General features: G+C 36.2%; 1 protein-coding gene across 18 annotated transcripts in view; it reads right to left on the bottom strand.

The window, feature by feature from the left end:
• The window catches only part of FRYL (FRY like transcription coactivator), a 281,765-nt gene that overhangs the window by 112,555 nt on the left and 151,445 nt on the right, over positions 1-17,765 (bottom strand). For all 18 annotated transcript variants that reach the window (XR_002825074.1, XM_023737361.1, XM_004382915.2 and 15 more), the window contains 6 exons: positions 17,317-17,413; positions 9,461-9,540; positions 8,989-9,069; positions 5,510-5,678; positions 5,239-5,331; positions 1,123-1,221 (listed from right to left, as the gene is read on the bottom strand). Coding sequence is in view for 17 of the 18 variants with exons in the window: in XM_023737361.1 (XP_023593129.1) it covers positions 1,123-1,221; positions 5,239-5,331; positions 5,510-5,678; positions 8,989-9,069; positions 9,461-9,540; positions 17,317-17,413 (619 nt within the window). In the remaining variant the exon portion in view is untranslated. The remainder of the gene's footprint in view (positions 1-1,122; positions 1,222-5,238; positions 5,332-5,509; positions 5,679-8,988; positions 9,070-9,460; positions 9,541-17,316; positions 17,414-17,765) is intronic.

The following is a 17,765-nucleotide window of genomic DNA, read 5'->3' as shown; positions in this document are numbered from 1 at the left end:
CTAACAAGGAATGATGAAAAAAAACAAATTTTCTGTAAGAACGATGCCTTGAATTCTCGTACGTCCCTAAATTAGAACATGTTTTTCTTTTCCCTGGATCCATTAGCCTATCACCCAGGACAGTGGCTTATGAACATAGGCCCTGGGATCAGAGAACAGACCCTATAAGATACTTGTGGTTATTACCCTCCACTTTACGTTAGGAAACCGAGGCTTAGAGAACTTAACGTGTCCTCCCTGAAGTCACACAGCCGGCAGGCAGAACACTGAAACTTAATACCAGTCTGTTGTCTAATAGCAGAAGTATGGTATAAGGTAGGAGCCCTGGTGGCTCAGTGGTTAAAGTGCTCGGCTGCTAACCAGGAGGTCAGTATTTCAAACCCACCAGCCACTCCATGGGACAAAGATGTGGCAGTATGCTTCCGTAAAGATTTATAGCCTTGGAAACCTTATGGGGCAGTTCTACGCTGTCCTGTAGGGTCGCTATGAGTTGGAATCGACTCGACAGCAGCGGGTGTTTTATCCTATAGGGTTGTGAGGCTTAAATTAAGACAAAGAATGCAAAGTACTTAGCTCTATGCCTGGAACAAGCAATGTTTACGATTTTTATCTCTAGCTTAGGTGGTCAAACATTTGTCTAATTCTCCCCATTTTCTCCAAGCCATATAAAACTCTACAAATTCTTTAAAATTATATGAAGTGGGTAGTTAAGTGAAAAAAAAAGTCTTAAGTCTCTGAAAAGAAACAATGTAATTAGGCAAAGATTATTCCTAAAATAATCTGATACTTTAGAATACAATTTACTGTAATCTAAAATAAAGGGATTTATGGTTTAATATGAGCCCATATTCAACCTTTTCCTTATTATAATACATAATTTAAAGCACTTGTCAAGAAAAATAACTAAGAATAAAATTTGAAGAACCTATCGAATGTAGAACTAATAAAATTAAAAATAGATAAAGAAAAGCAGGAGCAAATACGTATGTGAAATCTTCCCTCGTAGTGCACTTTGGATATTTTACAATTTCAGTTTTTACAATTCTCTTAACTTTCCACTGAACTCATAAATTACTGATGCTCTCAAATAAAAATGTAAAGGTTTGAAATGTTTATCAATACCAATGAATGCTTCTTTCTGGAGCTCAGTTCAAAAGTAGTCTGATAAAGCATCTCCACAAAATTTTTCAAACAGGGAACATTCACTTCATTTTTAACAGCCTAGGTAAAAAGATAACACACAAAAAAGGAAGAAAATAGTTAAAAACTTAAACAATGCCACGATTATAAGAACTTTCTATAAGGTTTTAAATTAGTTAATAATTCACCAAATATGTCATTCAAGTGTTACAATGTGCCAATGACGAAATGCTAAGTAAATAAGATAAACCTGTTCCCTGCCCTGAGAAAATAAGTGGAGGATACAGGCAAGTGAATAGACACTGACAACATGGTATAAGAGGTAGTGTCAGAAAACAGCGTCTGTGCTCTTGGAGCCCTCTGAAGGGGGTCCTGTGGAAAAATTGCTCAAGGAAGTAACATCTAAGCTGAATCCATCCTCTTTTCCTGACATATTGCAATAGCCTCCCATTTAACCTCTCTGGCCGTATCTCCATTACTCTGCCCCTGTGTGCTGCGTTCCAGCCACACAGCTTCTGTGCTGTACCTGGAACACATCAGGCATGCTCTTGCTTCAGGACTTCTGCACTTGTTCCTTCTGCCTGAGAAGCTCTTTCCCCAGTTACTCTCTCATTCCTTTAGTTTTTGGTCAAATGTCACCATCTTGGTGAGGTCTTTCTTAATCACTCTATTGAAGATTTCAACTTCCCTACCCCTTTGGCAAGGAGTCCTGGTGGCACAACAGTAAAGCACTCAGCTGCTAACCGAAAGACTGGCAGTTCAAACTCACCCAGCTGTTCTGCAGAAGAAAGATCTGGTGATCTGCTTCCATAAAGATCACAGCCTAGAAAACCCCATGGGGCAGTTCTACTCTGTCACATGGGGTCACTACGATGGCACCAACAACAACCAACCCACTGGCAATCCTTATCCGCCCCCTACCCTGACTTACACTCTTCCAGGGTACTTAACATGATCTCACATACAAGATATTTTACATACTAGCTTAATGTCTGTTTTCTTCACCAGAAGTAAGCTCTATGAGAGCAGGCAGTCTTTCTTATCTTGTTTGTTGTTGTACTCCCTGTGTATAGAGTCCCTGAGTAGTACAAACAGTTAATGCACTCAGCTGCTAACCAAAAGGATGGAGGTTTGAGTCCACCCAGAGGCACTTCAGAGGAAAGGCCTAGAAGTCCAACGTCTGAAAACTCAGCCATTGAAAACCTTATGGAGGACAGTTCTACTCTGACACACATGGGGTCGCCATGAATCAGAATCGACTCAACAGCAACTGGTTAACTGGTGGACTAGGACCTGACACACAGAAAGCACTCAATAAATATAATGAATGAACAAACAAGGGCCAGACAGGCAAAGCAGGGAGGGAGGCTATTAGAGAGGCGAGGATGTTCCAGGAAGAAGGTGCTGCCTGTGCAAAGGCCTGAACACAAAAGCAAACATGATATAAAAGAATTAGGACAATACAACTGTAGTGAAACACTGTCAAGGGTCTTATTATAACCTGCTCCTTTTGCTAGATTACTTTTAAAAACTACTACCTCATCTCAGTTAGACATCTGGCAAAACAGATTACCAGACAAAGGGGGTGGGGAGTGCAAATGACAATTTGGGATGGATATGCAGTAATTCACAACCATTTAAGAAAAAGAACTCAAAGTACATGACCTAATGATAACAGACTAAAGCTAGTATATTTTCATAAAGTATAACATGTCTTCTCCTTCATAAGACAAGCCTAATTCACATGGCTAAAAACTGGGGTGGGTGTTTGGCAGGGGGCTGTCTAACTCAAACCACCTACAAACTAAAATTCATGACTTTTGTCTGTCCTCCCTAAAAAATTGTTCAAATATTTAAATATAAGTAAATATTCAAGAGAGGCAAAAAAATCATACCAATCACTCTACCATTAATATTTTACATTCTGAACTTTTCTTACAATTCCATGTTTACCTTTTCTTAACATGATCTAAACACAGAATCCGAATACCACAAACCATTTCATATGCACACACAGACCACAAAGTCAATTAATTCAATGATCAAAAATAAAAGCCAAAACAGGCCAATTTGAGTATCGTCATGAAAATAAACTTCTTCAATTTTTTTAATAAAATAAAACCTGAATAAAAAGAATACTGCTGACTGCTACTTCTAGCTAAGATGGAGTACTGGGGACTGGATTTATTGGACCATCTGAAAGATCCAAAAAATGGACAAAATACATGAAATGATATGCAGGACACTGTACTTTAGTAAACAAAAGGAAGTGACTCCTGAGAAATGGGAAACAAATAAGGGGAGTCCTTCAACGGTCCCAGCTTACTGCCTTGTGAGAGTTTTCAGGCTGCAGCACAGGGAGGGAGAGCCCAGGGGAACCTGGCAGATCCAATGACTTGAGAAGAAGAAGCTGAGTGTCCAGGTGGATGAAAGTAACCAGAGTTCCCAAAACAGTGTACCAAAGAAGAGGGGAGAGAGGAAGGGAGGGAAGCAGAGAAAAGGGGATGAAAGAGCTGCACAGAGGCCTCTGAAGGTCTACAAGTAACCCCTCCTCGAGTATTCAGGCTGGGGAAAACCACCAGAAAGGATGAAAGTAAACAGTGCTAGAGTCTCACAAAGGACCAGGAATAGGATCTATTTCCACCAGCTGGACTGGAAAACTTTTAATATTCATGAAGCACTGGGTAGAATGTACAGAAGGATTCTGCCTCAGTAGTGAGGAATGATTAATCCAAGAGAGATAACAGCTCTGGTCCCACCTAACACATCTTAAAACAAAACAAAAACCCAAAAAGATCAAACCATTTAATTAACTGAGTCCCAGAATAAAGTCCAAGAATATATTCTATATGTTTAAAAGTAGAATACCATCTATTAGGCAAAGTGTAACACTAAAAGTGACTATCATATCATCAGGGCTTTGGATCGGTACTTCCCAGTTCAATAATGGCTGAGGAAGTGACACCAAAACAAACCTGAATTTTCAGAATTTGGTTGAACCGAACAGTAACTGGAACGGGAAAAATTATGGGTCAAAGCCCTGCCAGAAACTTAATCTCCCTCTCAGAAAACAAGGACAGCATACATGTTGCATAGCAACCAATTCTCTTGCCCTAGGATTTTGGGCAGTCAGAAATAGCGGTGCCCCGCTCAAAGATAGCAGCCGACTGCACCGCTCTGAATGTGTGTCACTCTCCACAGTCCTGGCTATAATCTAGTCTCAAACATCAGGTTCCTGAAAGGGTTCACTATGCCTCTTCTGAATCTCCCATTCCAGGGCTTCGACCCATAATTCTTCTTGTTCCGGTTAGGGTTCTGGATCACCCAAATTTAAAAAATTCAGGTCTGTTCTGGTTTCGCTTCGTCGGCCATGACTGAACTGGTTCAGACCAGTTCGAAGCCCTGCATATAGATATATATCACATAACAAAACTAGGTGGGTGGGAAAAAAAGGAAACCAAAAAATACAGTGTCTATGTATTATAAAATTCCTGAATTCTATTTACAGCATTCTTTATTACTAGTAACTGTAAAATTATTTTTGAGTAATATATACTGCATTTACACCAAGAAAAGCTTCTGTAGACCTGTTCTCCTAGATGTTATTTCAATTATATTTACAGCAGTCATATTTTCTAAATAAATTCAGAATACATATTTTGACACATATAATAATTGTCACAGCAACTACAGAACATTTAAAATCAAGACAGCCCAGTATATTCCAGGATATATGTCACTATCAATTCTTCAGAGGCCATTAAAATGGCTGCAATTTTGTAAGAAGCAAAAGCCACTAGTAAATGTAGTATGTTATACCAAGTACTTGAGGCAACCATTACTACTGGGTTGCAAAACTCTGCCCTCCTGACACTGCCTGAATCTTAAGGGCCTGCAGTTGTTCTTTCAATTAATAGACTGATCAATGGTCACTCTGCTATTTGTCTATTAACTATTTTTCCCATACCCACATTTCATTCATATTTTCCACTTAATTCAATTTCTATGAGATTACCAGAAAGCAAGACTATTTCATGTGGCAACTTCCTCAATGAAAAAGTATTTTTAAATATAATATAAAAATAAAAACATACTTACAGCAGCAACAGGGATAAGAATCTCCACAAATAAACCAGCAAGTGCATGTTTTATATCTTTATCTTTTACTTCTAAAAAATACTGAGCACATTCCTTGAGGAAAAAAAGTAGATTAACAAGATTAAAGAGTGTGTAATATCACAATAATTTCATGAACATTCTTTCCTACTTTAAGAAATTAATTAATGATGCTATTTATGTATATTTGCATGAAGAGCAAGAACAACCACTGTTAGGTAAGTCTATTACTGCAATTCAGAAGGTGTATCACCTGCATAAACTGAAATGATGCTTCAAAATCTTCGACAGGATACATTTTCACTCGGAAAAATTTCATTCCCATTATTAAGCTGATGACACTTTGTACCACATGCGGGCTTTGTTCCTTTTGTCGCAGTTCTTTTAATTCTGTCACAAACTTCTTCCTTACAGCCTGAAACCTTTAAAGCACATGGATATGTAATTTGAACTGAATAGAAAACATTAATTACCCACATGATACTGAAGGTTAAAATCACAAGGTATTTTTACCTAAACATCATCTCTTTTCTCTACCTTCATCAAATTTACCAGAAAAGCATGCAGAAGAAAATAAATTTGTTTGTTATTCTTAATTTGCTGTTCATTTATTTTAAAATGAGGAATTCCTTAAGGCTAAATAACAAGGTATCATCAGTATAGCACCATTGTTGTTGTTGTTGCTAGCTGCCATTTAGTTGGCCTTAACTCAGGGCAACCCAGATACAACAGGATCAGACAGTTGTGATCCACAAGGTTTTCCTTGGCTGATTTTTTGGAAGTAGGCCTTTCTTCCTAGTCCATCTTCGTCTGAAAGCTTCCCTGAAACCTATTCAGCATCACAGCAACATGCAAGCCTCTACTGACAGAGGGGTGGTGGCTGCACTGAGGGACAATGGTCAGGAAGAGAATCTGAGTCTCCCACATGAAGGTGAGAATTCTACCAATGAACCATATTAATAACTTTATCATAATAACAGTAAAATCAAATAACTCACTTATAAAATGTATCCATGTAAATCAGGATTCTCTAATTTTTCAGGCTCCTTTTTATAAAGTCTGAAATTTTAGTTATATGGAGAGTAGATTGGAGGCTACAAATTTGTTCAGAGATAAACCAACCAATTGGTAGAATACTAATTATTCACTTAAAATTAAAGACTCACTACAATGTAGAAAAGTGAAAGAAAAGGAGAGGGAGGACACTGGTCTTACAATGTGAATAAGCCAAAGAATCACAACACTTTGGAAAAATGAGCACCACCTTGGACTCAAATGACCAGAATTGTTAAGGCTGGTAAATTTTTCTTTCTTACATAGGCATCTTTGGAAAAGATATCTGTCAGTTTATTAACCAATACTACTTAATTTTCCCCTTGTATATATCACGAATGGAGTCCTTCGGTGGCAAAAACAATTAAGTGCTCCATTACTAACTGAAAGGTTGGCAGTTCAAATCCACATACAGGCACCTTGGAAGAAAGGTCTGGTGATCTACTTCCAAAAGGTCACAGTCATTGAAAATCCTATGGAGCTCAGTTCTCCTCTGCACACATGGGGTCACTTTGCTACTTTATAAAGTTTGACAAATACCAAAACACCCTCAAATTAAAAAAAAAAAAAAAATCACGCTTGTGACAACTTAACACTTGGAATATGAAATTAATAATGACGCAATTTATGTCTATTTTGCTTCTTTTAAAGAGTTATGAAGAGCAAGAACAACCACTGTTAAAACGGTGGTTTTTATTTTATAAATATATTATCAAAGAACTAAAGATTTTACTGTCGATGTTACTAGAGAAACCAGTCCCAGAAAGTAAAAACGACCTCAAATGAAGCATACTTTTCAACGTTCACTGAGTATAATGGGGGAAAAGAACACCAGATTAACAAAATATGCATACAAGATAGGAACTATAACTTAGATCTATTTCCATCTGAACGTTGGAAATTACAATCCCATTTGGCATGAAAGAATTCTTCAGCACTTCATAAAGAAAATCTTAATAAAGTAGATAAAAATCTTTCCATTGCAATACTTGAATCCAAGTTGTTTTTTCATTAACTTTCTCTTATAAATTATTAGTCACTACAATCAAAGAAAATGCATAGAAAAGATTCTACTATACTTCTCAGCCTTTCTCCATCTCTCTCCCTTTCTTACCCGCTTAAAAGATAGTACCTATCAGCCTAACCCAATGTGAATCCTTCCACATTTTCCTCCAAGCTCATTATATGTATCGGTAGAAAACACCTCAATATTGCTCTAAGCGGCATTTCTCTTACAACTAGATTAGTGAGGCTAGCATTATTTCATAAATTTATCGGCCCTTTGGACTTACTATCCTTAAAAACCAAAAAACAAACCCACTGCCGTCCACTCAATTCTGATTCATAGCGACCCTATAAGACAGATTCAAACTGCCCCACAGGGTTTCCAAGGCTATAAATCTTTATGGAAACAGACTGTCACATATTTCTTTCCCAGAGTGGCTGGTGAGTTTAAACCATCAACCTTTTGGTTAGCAGCTGAGCTGTAACCACTAGACCACCAGGGCTCCTTTTACTATCCTTACCATCCTAGAATTAACTGGACTTAGTCATGATATAGTGTTCTTCTGGATTCAACTTGCTGATGTATTGCTTCAAATTTCTGCACTCATATTCCTGAGATAGGAATTTATTGTTTATAAACAAAAATATGAAGAACTACATTGCCATAAAAAGAAATAGATTATTGTTCATATCTTTGTTTTTGTGTCTATATTCCTGAGATATGAATTAAAATTAAATGAGAAATTAAGATATTATTGTATAAGTGTAATTCATTTAAAATACTTAGCTATGTTCTAAGTTCTATAACATTGGTTATACAGGGGTCCCTAGTGTACTATAAAGGATAAAAAATACATTAATTAAAATATATTACTTAAAATGTCAACTACTAAACATTAACAGCAATTTTGCTCGCCATTGTAGAATTTAGAAAGATTGTTATATGATGATTTCAGGATCAAAGACTCTTATAAAAAGAATCCATGAAAACTTGAATTGATACTTTTTTCCTTACAAATTTCCCAGGAGCAACAAAAGAAATTCAAAATCTTCCATAGTCTCTAGAACAACCACAAGATGCTAAAGACAGGTATTTGTTTATTGTTTACTAAAATGATGGTTGAATACAATTTAATGAGTGTAACTCCTAATTAATAACACTTTTCATATAGTAATCAAGTATCTTTATCCTTCCCTTTTGGTATCTCTTCCACATATTCAAAACTCTGTTTAGTACCAAAATAAATAAGTTGATTAGGAGATATTGCACTGCTTATCTCAAAAATAAAAGCACTCAACCAGAAAGTAATAAAAGTAATTATTAGCTCTGTGAAGAACTTCTAAAATAAAATTTTTTAAAATTACTTCTCATAGAATTGTGAAAAACAGAGAATGAGGTAGTATCCTGACTACCCTTGGCAATTTCTGACTTCCTAGATTCACACATTTATGGAAAACTCTAAATGAATGAAAAGTTGTGAAACTGAGGTATGAATGTTACTTAAAAAGCCTCTAAGAAACAGAGCTGCTAAATAATACAAGATGAAAGCAGGCTTTATAATAACAACATGACAAAAACGGTGAATCCGTAACTATCAGTAACTATTACATTAATTAATAGTAGAGCATTCTAAAAGGCAAAGCAAATCAAAATCAGTGATCCACTACACTTACTTTGATTGGGCAAGAACCCCTATCACCTCTGCATATAAATCTGCAATAATATGCACATTCCCAGTGTTGGTTCCTGAATATCTAAAATAAGAGAACAAAGGAAATATTTCATTAAAATTTTCTGTAAACTTTCTTTCTGTATAAATTTGAAAATTCTTTAATAGAATATTGTATAATTTTCTCTGGATACTCATTTATAGGATGATAAAACCATGTAAATTTTCTTCCATGTCTAGATTTTAATTTGCCGTGAAATTAACCCTTCTGATTCTTATAAAATCCCATGTATGGTGCTAAGAACTATTTTTACAAAGCCTTTCCTATAAGCATTTTGTGTGGATTCATAAGAAATGGGAAGATAATTGCTCTGAACTCTAAAAACAAATGATCAATGAAAATTCAAATTGTTTTTAAACATTTCAAAACTGGAACACGGAGAAAAGCAGCAATACCAAATTAGTATTTTACTTACCCTTCCTTATGTTTAAAGTGCTTAAAAGCCAAGTTTAGAACTTCATGAACTAAGGGATCAGGCACAGGATGAACAGGAATCTAGAATAAGAAAAAAAAAAAAATCAAATAAATAAGAGCTAAATAAGTTATAACATTCATGAATATTACATCATTTCAACTAATTAAATCAATACTCCAAATTTTCATTGCAGGGTATATTAGTAACCTGTCATTCTTTTCTAAGAAGCTTATTTTCTCCAAGAATTTAGTCTTTCATCTAATTCAGCAAGCTCTAAGTTTAAGAATATTAGCTTTATAATCAAAAATCACTAAACTACGGACTACGTGGCAGAAAAGTAGATGTTACTATAACCGTTACTGTTAGAAAGTTAAAAGAACCCTTTTGCATTTCTCTCTGCAACATCTATAGAAAAGCTACCTTTGTACTGAGCCAGCTCCATTCTGCATCTAGCCTGATATTCTATTTTCTATCATAAACAGTGGTCACAAGGGACACCTTCTTTCCTAATAATTTTAAGCTAGTATGGCTTTACTGTTATTAGAAATTTGTCCATTAAATATCCTTGTTTTGTTTAATTCTATTTTAAAAAATGCATGCTAGTCTCTAATATGTAAAACAAATAAAAATATTTAAGCCAGAATGTAAAGTCTCTCCCCTCTCCTTACATGTAATCATTATTAACAATTTGGTATGTATCTTTCCAGACTTCCCCCTTACCAAACACATATACACCTATTTTTACTTAACAGAGTGATGTACCTTTCTACGTAGTATTTAGAGTTCCTCTTTATATTTTTTCTTTACAGCCACATAACATGTCATTCTAGATTTTCAATATTCAAACAGTGCTACAATAGAATTTGGGCACAGCAGCTGGCACGGTTATAAAAGGTTCACATGGAATCTTTATTTTGTGATTAAAGGTTATAGCCTCATCTTGGCTAAATGGCTTGGTATTTGTTCTTGTCTACAGAAGGATCAGAAAGAGCATGCACCTTAGATTTTCTAGAAACTGGGAATGTCATAAATGCCTGAACCTGGAAATTTGAAAAAGTGGACTAAGAGGGAGATTCTTATATTACCTAATCACAAAACCACACAGAGATTAAGTGAGGAAGCAGTAGTGATCCCAACTCTACCTTTCTAGATCTCAGAATCTTGTTGTCTGCTGTTTCTAAAAGTACCCTGACAATACAGGAAATAAATGAAGCTTCTCTATCAGTTTGTAGAGGCTGAGGATAAAAATCCCATGTTAATAATAGGGCAGAAACTGAATTCATTCTACATAATAAAGCTCAAGAAATCAGTCATGATGAGACTCCAGAAGTCTGAAAGGCTTTCCCTTTGTCCCAAATGGGTAAATTAAAATTTTACACCCAGAGTTTCTCTAGCAGTTAGAGTTTACTTAACTAAGGTTTTATGATTGAGTTACATGATTACAAGGATCTTTTTAATCTTTTATAGACAAACACATCCCATCATTATAAAATTATAACAATCACACAGTATTGATGTAGGAATTTCAGAATACTGGTTGGTCAACTAAATTGGTACCCTGCATCCCTCTTTTCAGGACCATACTATTCATCTCATATTAAGAAGAAACTAAAAATGGTATCCCCAAAAGAGTTTAATTTATTATAGATAAACTATAATTAAGCCATTATATAATAAATAAAAACATTTTCTTCAATATAATGAAAAAAGAGTAGAAACAGCATGGTCTTTGAATTAGTCTAATGAAGTCAAAGCTTCTCTTTGTACTAGCTATGTAACCTTGGGTAAGCTTCCAGTTTCTCACCTGTAATACCTAGACAACAGATTAAAGCCCTATACTTATTAGCACTGAGATAATGCAAAATAAGGTGCATTAGAATTGGAAATTAAGTCTTGTCCTCTCATCCTTTCTACCTTTTTCTGAAAGGGGTCAGGCCCAATTGTTTACTTCCTGGGAATGGAATGCAGATGAAGGGAGCAGACCAAGAGGATGGAGACATTGAGGGGCAAGGCCAGGTAGGAAAATGGCAGGAAACCAACCCCCTTTTAGGGAAGCAAGAGGCAGATGGAGCAACCCCTGTAGTCTCCCAGCCTGATCTTTCCGGATCAGGCTAACAAATTAGGCACCAATGTAACCAGATTACTCATAGCAACCCTATAGGCCAGAGTAGAACTGCCCCCATAGGGTTTCCAAGGCTGTAAATCTTGACAAGAGCAGACTGCCACATTTTTCCCCAGCAGAGCAGATGGTGGGTTCTAAACGTTAACCTTTCAGTTAGCAGCCAAGCACTTAACCACTGTGCCACAAGGGCTACGAGTTGGAATGGACTTGATGGCAATGGGTATGGTAACCAGATTACTGGAATCACTGCTGTTATCCTAGAAACCCCAGCCAGACACTAGATTATTCCCACTGTTACTTAAAACAGGGCAGACATCTGACACTAGGTGACACCAAACTGTAGCTAAGACTAGGATATTTAAATCAAGCAGCTTGACTCCCAAAATTCCTTCCAGAACTCATGGTGCTAATCATGCAGGCAGGTCCCAGACATTTCAGTAACCTGGCAATAATGCAACACTCTATTTTACATGATTTAATTTTTCACACCCCGCTTATTACACTACGATATGGTTTTATCGTACTACTTTCCTCACATGGATGTTTGGTGTGTCCTAGGCCAGAGATATGAAACAAAAGGTAACTTAAACCTACAACTTCTTCCAAATATTCTTTACTTGCTCCAGTTATGCCTGAAGTCTAACAATTACAGCTAGGACATGGCTTATACCCTTTATTGCTGGTGTACCCTTTATTGAAGAATAAACAATATTACTATGCCCTACTACTACTGCCATCAATTATTTTTACATATGCCCTTTATTAAAGAATAAATAATTACTGCTACACTACTACTACCACCATCAACACGTTTTATATGTCTGTGTGCCAGGTTTAAGGAGCCCTGGTGACATAGTGATTAAGCTCTTCGCTGCTAACCAAAAGGTCAGTGGTTCAAACCCACCAGCCGCTCTGCAGGAGAGATATGTGGCAGTCTGCTTCTGTAAAGATTACAGCCTTGGAAACCCTATGGGGCAGTTCTACTCTGTCCTATAAGATAGCTATGAGTCAGAATTGACTTGCGGTAATGGCTTTGGGCCTTTTTTGGTTTTAGTGCCAGATTCTAGTTAGGCATTTTTAGATACATTATTAATAAAACATATAACATTAATAACACCTATAATAGTCCTCTATTTTACAGACGAGGGAACTGAAGTAGAGAGACTGGAGATAAGTACTTCTCTAGAATATATTGTGTCCCCAGTTTCTGATACATGAAAATGCATTTAACAAATGCAACACATGAGGAAAGAAAAACTTCAGTCCCATTATATTAGAGCCAAAGAGAGGTAGAAATCAACAGAAGCGAAAGAAGATATATATCTTTAATTTTGGGGAGAAATTTTATTTAAAGAATAAACATTTTCACAATACAATCATTCCCATTTAAAGCCTCCTGAAAACCCTGTTTCTCCCAGAACAACAAAGCCAGGTCAAGCTATGAATACTGGGGAGTCAGTAAGCCTCATTCATTAGCCAAATGATGAGCTGTCAACACAAAGAAAAGTGAATAAGTTCATGTCTCAGCAAAAGTCCAAATAATCCCATGTCATGAACCTTTAGGTCCATGTTAAATCTGAAGATGCTAAGGGTCTACTTGACAGACAGAAAAGACATCACCTCCTGAAACTTGCAAAATGGTACCCCTACAACCAAGCCAAGAACTTAAAATGCCTCACAGACTAGAGGTTTTCCACCCATCCTATTTGTTTCCAAGCATAAATGTGTGACTAAAATTCAACATAAATGGATAATTGCTTCGAAGTTTTCTAAATACTATACTGCTATTTAAAATACTTTTATCATGAGTTTTAAAGCCACACAGATCTTTGGTACTATGTACCAGTGGTCCTAATTTGCAGTTGTCCATGATCCCAGAATTATCCTCCTGGCTTTTTTTTAAAAAATAACAAATTAGTCGACTATCGTCTTAAATTAATTTTGTTCCCATGGTGAATTACACTATTTAATTTCAACGTATTTATACTTGCTCAATTCTTTGTATAACTTGTTATGATTAAAACTTTAATTTTATAAGATACTGTCCATTTCACCTAATTTTGTATCTCTAATTTTACCAATCAGAATAATATTATTTTTATTCTCAAAGAGAGAAAACTTGGAGTAGAAACATGAACTAGCTTTATAATGTTCAGCAAGTCATTACAACGAAGACCATTTCCTCACCTGTGAAACAGAAATGACAAATAACATTTATTGGACACTTCCCACGTGCCAGGCATTACTGAATTTAACCTTCATGGTTGTATAAAAAGGTTACTATTATCATCCCAATTTTACAGCGGGGAAAGAGTTAGTGGGTAATAATAACTTGCCCAAAGGTACAGCTGGGATCAGAACATTAGCTGTGCCTATCCTGAGTTTATTATAATGATCAGCTGATACAAGGACTATAAGGTCTTTTGTGCATTATGAAGAGTTCCAAACATGAGTTGGAATCGACTCCACAGCAACTAATAACAACAACAACACATATGTAGTACTGAAGACATAACAAATTATTCAAGGAAAAAATAGTTTACAATAGATTAAGTGAAGGAGTAACCCATGATAAATATGTACTCCTTCTCAAGACTTAAACAACTATGTATCAATACTTCAATACTCTGGGGACTACTCATTCATCCAAATAAAACTGAATCAAGTTTTAATATGAGTATATTATGTGAAACAAAAGTAAAAGTCCTATATATTATTATTACAACGATCATGTCTTAGTCATCTAGTGCTGCCATAACAGAAATACCACAAGTGGATGGTTTTAACGAAGAGAAGTTTATTTCCTCACAGTCAAAGTAGGCTAAAAGTCCAAATTCAGGGCATCAGCTCCAGAGGAAGTCTTTCTCTCTCTGTCGGCCTTCTCATCAGTGTTCCCCTGGACTAGGAGCTTTTCGGCCCAGGGACCCCGGTCCAAAGGACGAGCTCTGCTCCCGGCACTGCTTTCTTGATGGTATGAGGTCCCCCTGTCTCACTGCTCACTTCTATCTTTTATATCTCAAGAGATTGCCTCAGGACACAATCCAGTCGTGCAGATCAGGTCCTGCCTTACTAACACAACTGCCACCCATCCTCCCTCATTAACATCAGAGAGGCAGGTTTACAACATACAGGAAAATCACACAGTACCAGGAATCATGGCCTAGCCAAATTGATACACACATTTTTTGGGGGACATAATTCAAACCATGACAGATCACTTCTCCAGGATCTATTAAATGCTATGTCATTCTGACATGGAAGAAAATTAGGTTAGTTTGTCATGATTTTTCAGAAAGCTCCATTGATTTTTACCTCATTTTCTGTAGTTTTAGTAGTTTTGGACAAGTTAAAGAGTTCTCTTTTACTGAAAAAAGATCTACTGTATATATAATTTTATATAAGTAAAGTATATCTCTATTACTCATGATGTATTTTACTTTGATGAGCAAATGTGTACATATATGAACCAAAGGATGAGAATAATGGTAAAAGAGAGGGAAGGGTAAGTGTAAAGAGTACTTTACATTGGAACAATATGGTGTGACAGAACCAAAAGCAAAAAATTAGCCATCAGAGCCACTGTATTTCTGCTTTTCACACTGAGTCCATGTGAACCACTGGTCTGAAAGGACTTTGTGCAGTGGTCTTGGAAAATGATCCCACTGAAAAAGAGTTCTTAAGTTTATAATCACTGGATCATTTTATTATTTTTTTATTATTATTTTTTATTTTTTCACATTACTGGATCATTTTAAAATAAGGAGGAGGAAGGGAAAGAAAAACCTTTCTATGCTCTGTGTGTTGCAGTTCTGAAGCCAGTGCAATTAGGGGCAACTTTTGGTTGAGAAGAGAGACTGGTTGCTGGTGGAAGAATGTGGTGGGCAACAATGCAGGAAAAGCACAGTGGACCAGATCACTGATGGCCCTGGACCTCAGTGTAGGAAGTCTGCAATTTCTCCTGCTGGAAAAAAGAGACCCTGGGCTACTAACTGAGCAAAGAAATGCAAACACAAGAGATGCTAGGGATCAACCACAATGAGCCATAGTCAAAGTTCATTCATGGCCTCTGGCTGTATCCGGTTCTCAGCTTTTCCTATCCCTAGTTACTCTGGCCTGAGGGTAGAGATCACAGAAATCAAATCTGGCCTGTTAGCACAACTCCCAGAGGAAATTTCTTTCCCACATGTCTAAAAAAAATCTTTATGAAAGGCAAAAATTATTTAAAGCAGTTTTACTTTCAATTAACTCACTTATCTATTTTACATATTTAAAGTTATTTTTATTTGTAGATTGCAGAGCACCACATAATTGTTTTTTTACATACATAGTAAAAACAGAAGTATAAATGATTACATAATTCAAATATTTTTATGTTGATGATGCAAAAAAATAAGACTACTAATTTTTACCTCTTACATTTGCTTCTTGTTATGTTATATAGTCTACTTTTATATAAGAAAAACAAAATTCACTGTATAAGGCGTATCATACGCAAAATGATTTTTTTTTTAAATGTTTCCTAACTTTTTTCAAAGGAGCCTTGGTGGCACAGTGGTTAAGTGCTCGGCTGCTAACCAAAAGGTTGGTGGTCCGAACCCACCAGTAGCTCCATGGGAGAAAGATGCAGCAATCTGCTTCTATAAAGATTTATAGTCTTGGGAACCCTATGAGACAGGTCTACTTTGTCCTATAGGGTCACTATAAGTCAGAATCAACTTGACAGCAAGGGACTTGGTTTTTGTTTAACTTTTTTCAAAGTAATACAATGTACATAACTGGAAATAAATGGTTCATCCTTTGATTTCCATTGACGATATATAACTTTTTAAAGACTGTGCTGCTGCTGTTGTTAGCTGCCAAGTTGATTCCGACTCATGGCAACCCCATACGTGCAAAGCAGAACTCTCCATAGGGTTTTCTTGGCTATAATCTTAATGGAAGCAGATCGCCAGGCCTTTTCTTTCATGGCACTGCTGGGTGGGTTCAAACCACCAACCTTTAGGTTAGTAGTTGAGCACAAGCCACTTGTACTACCTAGGGACCTTTTTTTAAAGACTACAAACTTAAAAAAAAACAAAACACTTTCAAAATCAAAATATGTATGTATACTTGTACTGATTTTGAATAGTAAAAATATATGACACCTGACATTATGTTATTTATATCTTTACTGCCTATCTATCCCACTCAGATATAAGCTCATAAATGCGGTGTCTAGAACAATGCCAGTGCACAGTAGGCATTCAGATATTCACTAAATGAATGAACATTTTCTCTTGCCTGAAAACCATTTGCACTTGACAATTCTATCTTACCCATGTCAAATCACTCTCATTCATCAACTATGACTATACAATTATGGCAGGTTGGAATGCAGGCTTGACGGCTGAGGAAGAGAAATTCTTTGAAAGTGGAAGTAAAAAGGAACTGAAGTAAGTAAACGAGAGACAGATACATTTGCAGCCAAAAGTCAGTATTTAACACAATTCCCACTCAGCTCCTTTTTGCTAACAAGATTTCCTATCTCCGATGGTATAGAAAGGCAAAAAGAATAGGAGTGGTAGGTGCAGGTCGTGAAAGCCTCAGGCAACTGAAAGAAGCGTAATTATTATAGTGATTTAGTCCATGTGGGCCAGAATTTCAGAACTAACATCCTAAATAAGGTAACTGAAACACGGAGGCTTAATAAGCAAAATACAAGAAATACAGACTTTACAGAAATATAATTGCTTACCTGCTTTAGGACTTCAACTAAAACTAAACAAAAAATAAAATCTACTGCTAAGTCCCTCCTTTCAAGTAGATAATCTCTTTCACGTTGCTGTTCATCCCTGAAACGAGAACATAAAATTAGGATTGCATTAAGACTGAAAGTTTTAAAATAGTTATTGGTTTAGTAGTTCATATTATTTATGGAGTTCCTAATATGCATGGTGTGCTACTGTGATTGTGAGTACAAATTTTAATAATCCTATGTCTGCATTACATGCTGTCATGTTCTTTCTCTTTTCATACACCGGGTGTTTAAATACACAGTTCACTATGATATCTGTCAGAAATTACACCTAATCTGAAAGAATTAGCAAGAAGAAAAAAAAGATTTTAAACATTATTTAGAAAGCCTATCATTGCTCCTTGTATGATTAGTATTCTTTTTTTATTATTAAGAACGAAAACAAAAGC

The sequence above is a fragment of the Trichechus manatus genome, unplaced genomic scaffold, assembly GCF_000243295.1.
Source record: "Trichechus manatus latirostris isolate Lorelei unplaced genomic scaffold, TriManLat1.0 scaffold00101, whole genome shotgun sequence".
In the NCBI taxonomy this organism is placed as follows: domain Eukaryota; kingdom Metazoa; phylum Chordata; class Mammalia; order Sirenia; family Trichechidae; genus Trichechus; species Trichechus manatus.
Note: the sequence above shows the minus strand (reverse complement) of the source record. Positions and strands in the feature narration are given on the sequence as shown.